The sequence below is a fragment of the Crocuta crocuta genome, unplaced genomic scaffold (assembly GCF_008692635.1).
Source record: "Crocuta crocuta isolate KB4526 unplaced genomic scaffold, BGI_CrCroc_1.0 scaffold32, whole genome shotgun sequence".
NCBI lineage: Eukaryota > Metazoa > Chordata > Mammalia > Carnivora > Hyaenidae > Crocuta > Crocuta crocuta.
In genome coordinates, this window is record NW_027529424.1 from 7,182,903 (window position 1) to 7,195,758 (window position 12,856).

At 45.0% G+C, this 12,856-nt stretch overlaps 1 protein-coding gene and 1 long non-coding RNA gene across 9 annotated transcripts in view; one reads left to right on the top strand and one right to left on the bottom strand.

The window, feature by feature from the left end:
• LOC144227000 (uncharacterized) overlaps positions 1-9,725 on the bottom strand; it is a 15,829-nt gene extending 6,104 nt beyond the window's left edge. For 3 of the 8 annotated variants that reach the window (XM_077758526.1, XM_077758525.1, XM_077758528.1), the window contains exons 1-2: positions 9,666-9,725; positions 9,434-9,553 (exon numbers count right to left, since the gene is read on the bottom strand). In XM_077758526.1, coding sequence (XP_077614652.1) covers positions 9,434-9,497 — 64 coding nt within the window. In that variant the 5' untranslated portion in view covers positions 9,498-9,553; positions 9,666-9,725. The other 5 variants (XR_013333812.1, XM_077758527.1, XR_013333810.1 and 2 more) reach the window with 4 other exon arrangements.
• A 110-nt stretch (positions 9,726-9,835) lies between these two features.
• Positions 9,836-11,194, top strand: LOC144226922 (uncharacterized). Its single transcript, XR_013333779.1, has 2 exons — positions 9,836-9,976; positions 10,473-11,194. It is a non-coding gene; the product is annotated as an uncharacterized LOC144226922 (long non-coding RNA).
• Positions 11,195-12,856: the final 1,662 nt, after the last annotated feature.

A 12,856-nucleotide genomic window follows, 5' to 3' on the forward strand; every position in this document is an offset into this window, starting at 1 on the left:
GGGAGGGGGGAGGAAGGAAAGAAGGAAGGAAGGAAGGAAGGAAGGAAGGAAGGAAGGAAGGAAGGAAGGAAAACACTCACATATTTAAAATACAGTGAAGACAATACAGAGAAATGATAGCAGAGCTTGAAAGTCAAACAGAAGACAGTGAGACAATTGCTCCCATCCTTACGGTGGAAAAGCAAGGCAGGAAGCGATATTACCAAACAGAGTGGCCCTGTCCCCCAGCATAGCTGGGGCCACAGTGGCTGCATCTGTGGGCAGGGACACGCACAGCGGAGATGCTGCTGCCAGGGCCGGAGACAAAGGCGAGGCGACACCCACCCACTCCTCCCTTCCTCTCAGGCTCCAGCCTCCGCGTGCCTGCAGTGACAGAATTCAGCGGGAAGCTCCCTGACACGGGGACCTGCGGGAGTCGGCACCCGTGTCATTCGGAGCAGACTGAGGAGATGGCCAGAGCAGCCAGACCAGGGGCCAACACGGACATCTGACCAAAGAGTGATGCTCAATATGCTTTCACTTAGCATTTACAGAAACACCTGCATCCTACATAGTTTCCATGATCGTTATGCATCTTCCTATTGTATATATCAACTCTGCTTGATCTAATCATTTCCATCCAGTGGTATCTTTGAGTTGTTTCCAATTCTTTTATTAATATTAATATTATTATTATTTTCAAGTGAAAATTCAATTAATATCTTCATTGTTTAGTTCTTTTTTCTTTCCAGAAATGTTCCTAAAGCAAATCCCCAGAGATGATAATGATCAGATTAAAGAATATCAACATTTTTATGTCAGCTGATACCATTTTCAGGCATCTGTTTTTGACCGTATTGCTTTCTGCAGCACTTCCTACTAACAAAACACAAGGAATGCAGAGAGGTACAGACACCTAAGGGCTCATCCTTCTGAAGACAAAGGAGAGACATTCCAGCACTTTTATAAAATGTATCCTCTGATAATGCAGCAACAGCAGTAGCAAACTGCCCCGAGAGCTAGTGGATCTGAGGGGGGCTCTGATTAGCTTTGCAAAGGATGGCTGACTTCCCTCGGATACGACCAGAATAATATTGAGTCTAGTGTTTTTCCTGAAAGAAAATGAAATCTCATCCTTGCTCCTTAGAAACAATTGAGAGCGTGAAGCAAATTTTAGATGAAGAACACCTTCCCAGCAGTTGATGCCCCAGTCTTGACTCCCGCGTAACCTAGACCCTTAGAAGACCCAAATCGAGAAGGAGAAAAAAAGTGTACACGAATGAGGCCTCTGTCACTCTCTTAGAAGACAATCGGAAAACAACAGCCAAGGGCCCGTGTGTATAACCTACAGAGACATTGAGGGGTGCCTGGGTGGCTTTGTCGATCAAGCATCTGACTCTTGATTTGGGGTTCAGGTCATGATCTCATGGTTCGTTAGAGCCCCACGTCGGACTCTGTGCTGTCAGCGTGGAGTCCGCTTGGGATTCTCTGTCTCCCTGTCTCTCTTCCCCTTCCCCCCATAAATAAATAAATAAACATTTTTAAAAATAGAGGGGCAACGAGAAAGAATGAAATCTGGCCATGTGTAGCAACATGGATGGACCTTGAGGGTGTNGCCCTCTCTCTCTACCCCAGCCCCACTCATGCTCTGTCTCTCCCAAAATAAGTACATAAATAAAATTTTAAAAATAATTTAAAAAGTAACAAATGATTTTAAAAAAGAGACATCGAGAGGTCGTCTGGGTAGTGCTTCCCAAAGTGTGTAACCAGCTTGCAGCAAGGTCAGTACAAAAATCGAAAGCACACAATCTGACATTGCCGCAAAGCTTTTACAGTAGTTACAAAAGCATCTATCTGTCCGCAGTGGATCGAGGGGTAGAAAAATAATCCTTTGCCAGGGATAGTTGGGAAGGTATTGTCAGCGCATCGAAATCCACATTGAAGAAGGATCTTGAGTTTGCCAATACCGTTGACTGGAGTTATGTTACCTACACCAAAAATTCAAAAATAGTGCACGGCTAACGATGAACAGTGCGCCCCAGGGTAATCGTTTACAGTAATTGATGTTTTACAGGCAGTGAGGTCTTTCTTTCTGAGAATATTTTATTGTAAGATTACTGTATGTATAAATGGGAGGATTCGCCGTAATTAATTAGGAAAAATGACGCTCTTTAGCTGACATAAGTATATTGAGGAATTGGCTGATACACAGGGACTAAAATCTTCTTATTTAATCCTACCGGTTGCTCAGTAACATGGGTTAAGGACTGAATAAGTGTCCCGTTTTCGTGACAAGGCACCAAAGCTGGCCAGCGGGGCAGATTTCATTGTTTAGAGCTGAGAAATGTGAAGTGGAGCGAACAACGGCTGGTCGTCTATGGAGCCCGAGGTCACAGCTCTGTACTCATCAGAGTTAGTTTGGGTCAAGATGAGGTTACACGCCGAGTTAACAGCAAAGAGCAGACAAATACAAATCACTCCAAGTAGGGCTCTGATGTTTGCTTTAAATGATTTGTGTTTCGCACCTACACTGGGTAGGGGAAAGGCAGCTTGGGCACAATTGCGGGGTGTGAAGATTTATTCCTGATCTCATGTGGAAGCCCGTCGTCACAAGCTCTACACGGAGGGCATTTGCACATCACCTGCGGCATGGTGGAGCCACACAGGTACACACATCCGGGTGGCAGGTCCCACCGACCTGGGTGTAGATTCCAACTACTCTACCTACTAGCCCGGACCTTGGGCAAACTACTTAACTTCTCAGTGCCTCAGTTTCCTAATCCGTAAAATGGGCTAATAACAATATCTACAACCCCAGTTATATAGTAGGGCTGGCAGGAAGGTTAAATAAAACAGCTTATTGCCCAGCTTACTAATATCAAAGTGTCTGGATACTTACTCCTGTCCTTAGATTCAACCTTGTTACACTTCCCATCAGTCAAGAGTTGACCCTTTCCTACCAGGACGTTGCTACGAGAATAAGGGTATTTGGGGAATTACAGGAAATGAGGAAACCTAATTCCTGCTTTGTGGGTATTTACAACATCATTAGGAGGTGAAACTGGCATAAAGTGCAAATGGAATTTACACTGATACAGAGGAGGAACTGATACAGTTAAAAACAGGAGAAACAAATTTAAAAATCTACCTATAGGTTTGTAGTACAAATCTATCATCTACATTAGGTAGATGTCGAAGGTAAAAAGAGTGAGCCCAGGCGAGGTCACAGACGAGGTCATGGAAATGGGAGCCAGTTTGATGCGTTGGGTGCAGGGCTCTGAAGGCCGATTCTCCTTTGCGTTTCCTCCACTGGCCCTGCAGTGTGAGAGCTGGTTTAGCGCACTGGGAAAGCGTGTGGGCTTGAAGCCAGACTGAGTTTGAATCCTAGCTGTGTGCCTTAACAGTTGTACGATTTTGGGTATGTTTCCGGAACCCAGTGCCCAAATATCCTGATCTGTTAAAAGAGGGTAATAATAATAACAATATATGATAATCTCATTTGGCTGTTAGAAGGATTAAATGAATTAATATATGTAAAACATTGACTCAGTATTCAACAAATGGTGGCTATCATTATATATGTACAAATTATAAAACAATAAAAGGAAAATGATAATATGTAAGGCATTAAACATCTCGTATGTCAATATGTGGGAGAAACTGAAGAAAAAAGTACCTAATTATTTTTAAAGCAAATGATCCACTTTGGAGTTATTTTTGTTCATACTCAGTGACTATTATCGACCTAACAGGGCTTCCTAAACTATGGAGAGTCCTTCAGAGATGCCGTGATTCACTCAGTTAATACCAAATGACAATACAGATGTGGAAAACCTCACACCCAAAAATAAAGGTTGTAGTGACATTAAGCTAATAATTGAGTTTCTCGTATCCCCTTGAAGTTGCTAAGCCACACACACAGACACACACACACACACACACACACACAGGCCACCTCCAGAGTACTAAAAATGTGTCGCATTGAGTAAGGGACCCCGACGTGGCGTATCTGCTTCTCTTCCCAACTGCTCGTGCTCACGGAACAGCAAAGCCCTCCACAGATTCAGTTTCCCTCCTCCAGAAACTCTCCAACCCCCGTCCTTTTCACCCCACCCTTCCAATTCACAACAAAGTTGTATGATTCCTCCTCTCCAATACTCATCTTCTTTTCTCGGGCCCCACTGCTTACACCCGGGCCCTGGCCACAGGCCCCTCTCACAGGACTTATCAGAACAAGCCCGGAATCTGTCTGGGTCCAACCTGGCCCTTTCCAAACCAGCTGGGACCTTGTTATCAGAATGATCTTTCTAAAACATGCGCGTTTACCTAATCACCACGCTCCCTTGTTTGATGGCTCCCTCTGCCCCTAGGATGATACTGGCTAACCTCCTGTGTCGGGCTCCTGTTTACCCCTCACATGCCTCTCACACGTCACACCCCACCTCTCCACCGTCGGCACCCCTGAGCTTGAACCTCCCTTACCTTTCTCCTTTGCGTCTGGGCCAGCCATTTCTGCCTCTCCTTCAGGATCAGAGTCTGCTCTGATTGCCAAAGACAAGGCACTTCTACATGCTCATAGCAGCTCGTGTCTCCTCTCTCTCCCCAGAGAAATGCTGCACCTTATTCCTACGAATCACCCAGGACTGAGGACGGGGACGCATAGTTGGCCCCTAACATTTATTTATTGGATGAATGGATGAGAAAGAGAATTGCAGGTCTTTTCAGTGGCTTGATTGGACATAAATTCCAGCAGAAGAAAAGGTTATGGACACCCAGGCAGGTGACCTTGTAGATTACTGGTTACCAAACTTTTTTTTTTTTTTTCCAACCAAGCAAGGAATTTTCACTTCAGGTTTTAGTGCAATGATTTCACATTAATGGTACCAACATTTTGACACCAAAGTTCCGATTTAAAATTATTTTTTTTATATCACTTTCTATCTCTGACAAGTAAGTGGCAAAAGACAACACTTTATCACACAGATCTTCCTGATACGGAAACCAGGCAAACTGAAGGAGAGCCTAAGTGCTCTAGCGAGGTCTCTGCTTTGCATTTGCCCCCATTGTTTGGGGCTGGCTTCCTTATTCAGAAAAGTTCCCAGATGCAAAGCGAGTTTGCTTTAGACCAGCCTGGTGAGGAGGCTGTCCCCTCCCCCGAGCCCTGCTGTCCACCAGGGTAAAGTGTAGTTTTCTGGCTCTTCCCAGCACCTCGGTTTGAGACAATAATCCAGTCAGTCGCCTCTTAATTAAAGCAAATAGTCCCAGCTCACAATAGTAGTTTAGAGGACTCTGGTCTTCGCGTTCCTTCTTGCAAGGAGCTAATTGATTTCCAAATGATAATGGTGTTTACATTAGAAAGCCAACGCCCTCCACACCCGTATTGAGTCCTTAGTGCATCTTAAACCTCCCCAGTCTCATGAATATCAAATGGCCAAAGTACTTCCATTGTGGTGGTGGCTCTCAAGGGGTCAAGCTTCGGTCCCAAAACATTTAACAAGCTGAGCGATCTCTGATTTACATGTTGGGCTCCTACATTCCCCGTTCACCCATAGAAGGAAAGTTGCTTGAATTTTCAAGGAACTGCCTTTGCTACTTTATAACCTTTGTCTTGCATAAAGGCCCTCCCTCCCCCACCCAACACACACACACACACACACACACACACACCCCAGGCAATGTTGGGGCAGTGGGTGAGTCTGAACTTTTAGGATGACCTTAGAAGCTTATCCATATGACAGTATGACAGTTTATGGGAGGAAGCTATTAAAAAGAAGAAAAAAATATATAAGCCACAAGACATAGGAACAATGATTCAATGGCATGAAAATTAACATGGTGGGTATTACCATCCGTGTGACATAATTTGACTCTATGGCACACACATGTGAGTATGCCTAAGGATTGATTTTTCTGTCCTTCTTTGAAAGTCACAGGAGCAATGCTTCACAACTCTTGTTCTCTATTTCCGTGATTTCTAACAAGTTTTTCTTGCATGTTGGGTTTCAATTAAGCCGGGACAATTTCAAATGTCCCTGCTTAGAAATTCAAACAATAGCCGAAACAAATCATAGTTATTATTGATCATATTCTCAGTCTTCCACACTGCTTTACCCAAATATTGAAATTCACTTTTCATCACATTTAAGATGAGGTTCAGGCAAGACTCTTAGTGACTGAAATGGATATTTGTCACGCAAGGAATTCCCTTATATGGAAACTGAGGTTTGTGTTTAAAGAAACTATTCTCTATGAATAGGTTCTTGATCACAGCAAATTGTTCCAGCAACCCAAAGTGGAGGGGGGGTGGGCAACGCAACGCTTCAATATAATCACTTTCCAAGTAATTAAAACAGTAACTAATTTCTCTCATAATTAAAAAAGTCTGTTCATTGGCACACATATCCATCCTGATGACATAGTTAGCAAATCCTTTCATTTAAAACATTTTATATATCACCTCCAATGGGGCGCCTGGGTGGCTCAGCAGCTCAGGTCATGATCTCACAGTTTGTGAGTTCAAGCCCTGAGTTGGGCTCTGTGCTGACAGTGTGGAGCCTACTTGGGATTCTCTCTCTCTCTCTCTCTCTCTCTCTGCCTTAACCACACATTCTCTCTCTCTCTCTCTCAAAATAAGTAAACATTTAAAAACATACATAACCTCTAATGCACTAGACTCTCCTATCAAGAAAGTCGTTGCTGCAATTCTTGGAACTCTGGCCTCCCTTTGATTCTAAGCTCGACTTTCCATTTGGTCTTCGAGTCCTGCTTGTCGGCCAATCCTAAATACCTCCCCTTCCATTCATTCCTCTTCTGCAGCTACAAGTGTATTGCACAAGGCCCTATCATGTGTCTCTGTGATACGTTTTATATATCTGCACGTACAGCTTGGGATGCTAGCACAATATGTAATACGATATGTGTATCCCCTAATTCCGCAGGGGCGATGTTTCACAGACTACGGAGAATTAAATCTTAGCAAAATGAAAAGATTTGCCCCAGATCTCTCCACCTGTGCATAGCCGAGTAAAAACCTGAAATAGCTCATTTTCTGTTCCAGACACTGTTCTTTCAAAGACCTCTAAACGCAGGTACAGTCACGGTGAGCCTTAACAGCACCCAAGTGTCCTAAATGTTAGTCCTTCTGATACTCACTTTCTCTCTTTAGGAACAGGAGCATGACTCTACAGCTAAGATCCTACCCTGGAACGGTGAAGGGTTCTGAATTCCTTGCTGTGAGAATTCTGCAGCCAAATATTGTCTTAATAAATGAGTCATGGGCTGGGGCTTGAGAATGTTTGGGTTTTTTTTTTTTTTTAATTAGGAAGATTGTTCACTTTAATTATATTCTTTAACAGGATTTGTCGTGTGGGTGTTAAAATAATAGCATGTGTCCCAGGGTGCCCAGGGCTGAAAACAATATGTGAGAGACCGTGGTCTTTGCCCTCAAAGAGTGCATAGGAAAGGACCAGAGCGCTGAGGGGCTTGCCCAGTGTCCTAGAAATCCTAAAGACTCCCTAATCCCTTGTGACTGCTGGGTGAAATTGACAGTCACCTTACAGCACGGAAGTCTGCCCCTGACCATAAGGGACTGGCTTAATGGACAAGGGAAATTGGTAGGAGCCCTGAGTGACACACCTAATGATCCTCTAATGTAGCAGCAATGAAGGGGAAGGAAGGAAACCAGAGCGCGGGGAAACAAATATGCAGCTAAGACCCAGAGCAAGTCATGCCTGCAAGGAGATACATTCGCGAGAAGTAAACAATCGGTATCGATGCTTTGAGAGTCTGGAAAACTAGGAAGCAATTTTCATCAACTCTCAAATATAGCTTTAAATCACACAAAGCTTAAACGTCTCTTACAAAGGAAATTCTCCTTTGAATGAGTTCCAGAAAACCATGAAGTGCTGTTGATAAGGCTGTGCCAATTTGTAAAGCTTGCCATAGTCTCCAGCTCCCGGTTTCCCCTCTTTTTTCCTTTTTCTTTCAAAAAAAAATTTTTTTTTCCCTTGCGCTTTGTCAGTCCGAGAGCCTGCCTCCGAGGACAACAAGAACACAAAGTATTTTCTAAAGCTGAAACCTCTTTCCCCTCTCAACAAGGGGGCCGGATGGTGGAGGCATTTGACTTATTCCAAGGAAATAATGTGAAAATAGCATTTGCAAAGCCAGAGAAAGGATTCTTGGTGGAAAGCTCCGGTAGGGATGTGTAAGCTCACTCCCGAAGTTTCTCGCCCTTATCGACCATTGTATTCAGGATTAATTATAGGGTTGCTGGAATCTCACACTTCACGAGAATGTTTACCCACCAAGACAGAGCTGGCTGATTGCCCTTTTTTCACCTAAAGTAAACTCTTAACTAGAGGAGCCTTAACAATCTTACTGTTTTGCTTACCAGTTGGTTTAGGTCTTTTTCCTCCTCCGTGTTGACCAATTATTTTCAATTAGACTTATAATTGCATTGTGTGGTTAAAAGGCCCAATTAATATCCTTAAAGCAACAGTGTTAAGTGGCGCTTAGTGGAAATTTTATATTTAGCTGGCAAAAATAATCATGGCTTACATTTATGGAGCACCTTTCATCCTGAAGGATACCAAAGCGCTGTTACAAATTTCATGCGCTCCATTACTAATTATGGGTGAGAGGCATTCACCCCAGCACTATGACATCCTGTTGGAAGTGAAGAATGATGGACGGAGGTGGCAGCCTTTAAGGAACATGTTTAAAGTCTCTTATTTAACTGGAACAGCGAAGGCAGTTGAGCCAACAGAAAGAAGTGTTCCGGGAATTACTGGAATATGGTTCTCTTACCTCCACTCCCGCCAGAAGAGAGGGACAGCGAGTGGCACAAAGGATATGCATGTGAACACGGAACCCCCTTTTCAGGGATGAGGAGGATGATCCCCTGATACCACAGCGAGGCTGTGATTACTGGCTCGCCTACAACGAAGGCAAATTCATCACAGCAAGTCCGCGTCGCCAGCCTCGGACAGGCCATCCATCACGGCCAGGCTCTCGCTCCGTCCTCGCTCACGACCGCGTGGCTGGCTGGCTTCGGCATCACCTGAGATGCCAGCCGCGTGTGCCAGCAGCTGAAATCTTGAGTGTTCCCTTGCAGGACCTTAAGATATGCCTGAGCTGGGGAGGCAGGGGTGGGAATGGAGGAACACACATCTTAGTGTAGATGGAAGGGCTGAACTGTTAATGCGGGTCTTACCTTTGCTAATATTCCTACTGAGAAAAATGAACGTGATCCCCAGGGGCCAGTCCCTGAGCTCTGGCAGCCCAGTTTCAGAGACAAGTTATTCACGCATTCATTCGACAAACACTTGAATGCCTTCTGTGTACTAAGTCCTGATTCAGGCCCTGGGCGTAGAGGAGGGGACAAAACACACAGAGATCATTGCCCTCAGATACCCCAGGATGGACAAATGACGGAGACCCCAGGGAAAGCCAGTACCTCCCTCACAGAGGTTTCGGGACAGTCCGGAACACGCACTGGTCACAAGTTCCCACAGCCTCATGCTTCGTTCAAACCAACCAAAGGCAATGAAGGGAAAGTACCCCTCATGAGGAGATCCTAAAACAAGAGGAGACAACAGACGATGTGATAGAGATTGTGGAATTGCAGGAGCAGCCTAAAGGAATGCAAACTGACCAGAAGAAGCCGGGTGGAAAAGAGCAAACAGCACCTTAGGGAGAATTTTTCAAAAAGAACCTGCAGAGGAAAGATTTGATAAGCAGGTGTTGGGCAAGAATCCTGGGGAAGATGCAGCCACTAATTCCTGGCTCAGGTGACCGTTTCCATCTGCAGCCTGACTGGGAGGGGTGGGGGAGGTAAGCATGGAATGATCTGGAATGCCAGGACCGGGGCAAAGGGAGCAAGGGACCCAAGCTGGGAATGAACCGACCTCAGCGTTGGCACCTGGATGTTTCTCCCACTAAAGCCCAAGTACCTGAGACAACTGGCAAGTGTGTTGTGACGGAAGAACACCAGAGCGAGGCAAGAGAAAAGCTTCTTCTTCTTCTTCTTTTTTTTTTTTTAAGAAATTCAGGTTTGAGGGGACGAATGGAAAGAAAATTGTATTCTTTCCCAAAGGCACCCAAGGTCCCCCCCGGGGGTGGGATTGTGAGGAATGTCCGCAGTAGAGAACAGAGACTACGGGGTGGAGAACAGCAGAAGGTCCAGACAGAAAACCAGGCACCGCTCCACGGATCCCTACAGCGGGGCAGCTCACTAGAATCACACAGAATCCATCAGCCCAACCTGTTCTCCATGGTGACTGTGGCTGCTTTGCTGTATCAATTATAGGAAGTGCCACGAATCAGACTGCTTTGAAGTAGGAATTTCATCTTGGGTGATAACTGAGTTATTCCAATTAATGATAGCATTGCTTTCCCCTAGAAGCCTTCAACTTCTCTTACTCTCCTCCAATACAAACTTCTCGGAATGGTTATTCTTAGCTGACGACAATCTTTTCTCCTCTCATTAATTTTAGCCCCCAAATCCATGTCGTACTCTGCCTGGCCAGGCAGACAAAGGTAGACAACGGCTGCTATCTATCTACTTTGGAATGACATGGAGCGACTCATGGAAAAGGAAGTCTTGGCCTGAGGCTCATTCCTCCCTGGACAATCCCTGGAGTCATATTACTTTCACTTTGCCCCCTTTCACAACGATGAGGCCTCTCTTCTTCACATAAAAATGGTTCAAGTCCTAACATATCAAGGACAGTTGACTCCAGAACGTATTTCATTGTCATTTCCAAAGACTCGGAGTCCTAGTAAATATAGTATCAGTCATTCTCACAGCATCTCAACAAAGTGGAGGAGGCATGGCTGTTACAATTTCTATTTTAGAAACAGAAAACTTAGACTCTGAAATAGGAAGACACTTAGCCATTGGAAGATCTGAGAATGAAACAGGGTTTCACACTCTGAGCCCAAAGTTCTGACGTTCATGTCATGATAATAACGATAGTAATCATGAGTCATGTAGAAGGCACTGTGCTAAGTTCCTCATACAAAGTATCTCATTTAATCATTCCAACGACCCCAGAAAGGCAGCTCCATCTTTAGCCCCCTTGGCTAAAACTCAAGAGGTTGAAGACAGGAAGCGCGGGAATCACAACTTGGACCCAAGCTGCCTTGCTCCATCATCCAGCATTTTCACTCATGTGTGAGCCAAGCATTTACTTAAAAATATAATATGCTGACACAATTGACTTTGAGCGATGGGTTTTAAAAAAAAACAACACCTGTTCATTCATCCTCTCATCCTCTGGAGAAACATGACCCCAACAAAATGGCAACTTCCAGAAGAATGATAAACAGGGCTGCTGTGCTGGGAGCGGAGGAGGAGGGAGTCTGATTTTCATCCAGGGGCAGAGGCAGAAGAGAAGGATGTGAAACGAGGAGGAAATGGAAGGGAGGCTGAAAAGAGCTCTAAAGCAGGAACACGGGAGTGGGGGGGGGGTGTCACTGTGGACGTGGTGTGCGCAGGGAAGCCAGGCGGAGGCACGGAGCGTCACACACGGGCCCGACGGCAGCAGCGGCTTGCCCAGTCTTTAACTTCCTACAAGTCTGCTTTCTCTCATCTTCTTTGCTGCATCTGCCCCCTGGACCCTCCATTCGAGCCGCTCAGCCCTCTGGGCACCACCCCCAGGTCAGATGTACTGCCTCTGCCAAAATGTTACCTGCCGCCATTTCGGGCTCTGTGTCTGAATTTATAGTTGGCTGCTTCTTAGTGAGAAGTCACCTAGACATCTCTCATTTTGAATTCCGAAGGCTCTTAACCCCCGACGGTATTCCCCACGCCCCCTTCAGACAACCATTCCCCCAGACCCTGCGCTCTGAGTCCCTTCTTCCCTCTCTCTTTCCCTTGAAAGGTCTCTCCTCGTCTCAAAACGCATATTTCCTTCCTGGTAAGTCACAGCAGAAGGCTTACAATCCGATTTCTAAACCGCTCAGCGGCTCAGCAACGTTTATTTTGTAATTCTGAGCCTTGTGCTCTAGGGGAAAATAACCGAGCATAAGGCAAGGTAGGTGCCCTGGAGGAATTGAAGTGGGGAGATAAAACGCAGAGAAGGAACTCTGGAATTTTAGGACAAAAACACCTCTCCGGGTATTGCCCCTCAATAGCCACATTCATGTTATAATTGCCTCTCCCTGCTCCTTCCAATTAAACCCTACTTAACCTAGCATTAAACACCCAAGAAATATTCTAAACATCCCCCATTTGCCCTAACTGCAGCCCCCAACCCCTACCCAACGCTGCCCATCAATCATCAAACATTCTCCCTGATTCTCCCCATCTCTCTGCACTGACGTATCTGAAATCAAAAATAAGCCTCCTTTCGGTACGCATGCACCGTGGAAACCTTCTTCCTCGCAGAGAAACTTGCAGGCTAATTAGGTAACGTTGTTAAAGCAATTCAAAATCCTTAAATTATGTAATCCCTGGTTACTTTTCCTTTAATCTCCTTAAATGACTCTAATTTTATGTTTTTCCTTAGTGGATCGTGTTACCCAGAACTTATAATGGTAGATCTTCTAAATCATCTAAACAGCAACGGTGTTTTTCATTTAAAAGGCACAGTGGGCTCCCGTTTAAGCAATCCTTAGAGGACTTTTCTTTCCCTCCCTAAAAACAAGTTGCTGGAGAATGTTCCTTCCTACTCTCAAGGGGCCTCAGGGAGAAAACCAGCATTAGGGACGAGCTACAACTCAGCTTTTCCAAAGAAGTTTGTTTTTGTTGTTTTCCAATACCGAACGGAGACTACAAAGAGCTATCACCAAATCTCTGCGCAGAGATTGCAGAAAACATCATTTTGTCCTAGAGATTATATCGGCGGCTTCTATTCCTTTTTTGTCTGTGGCTTAT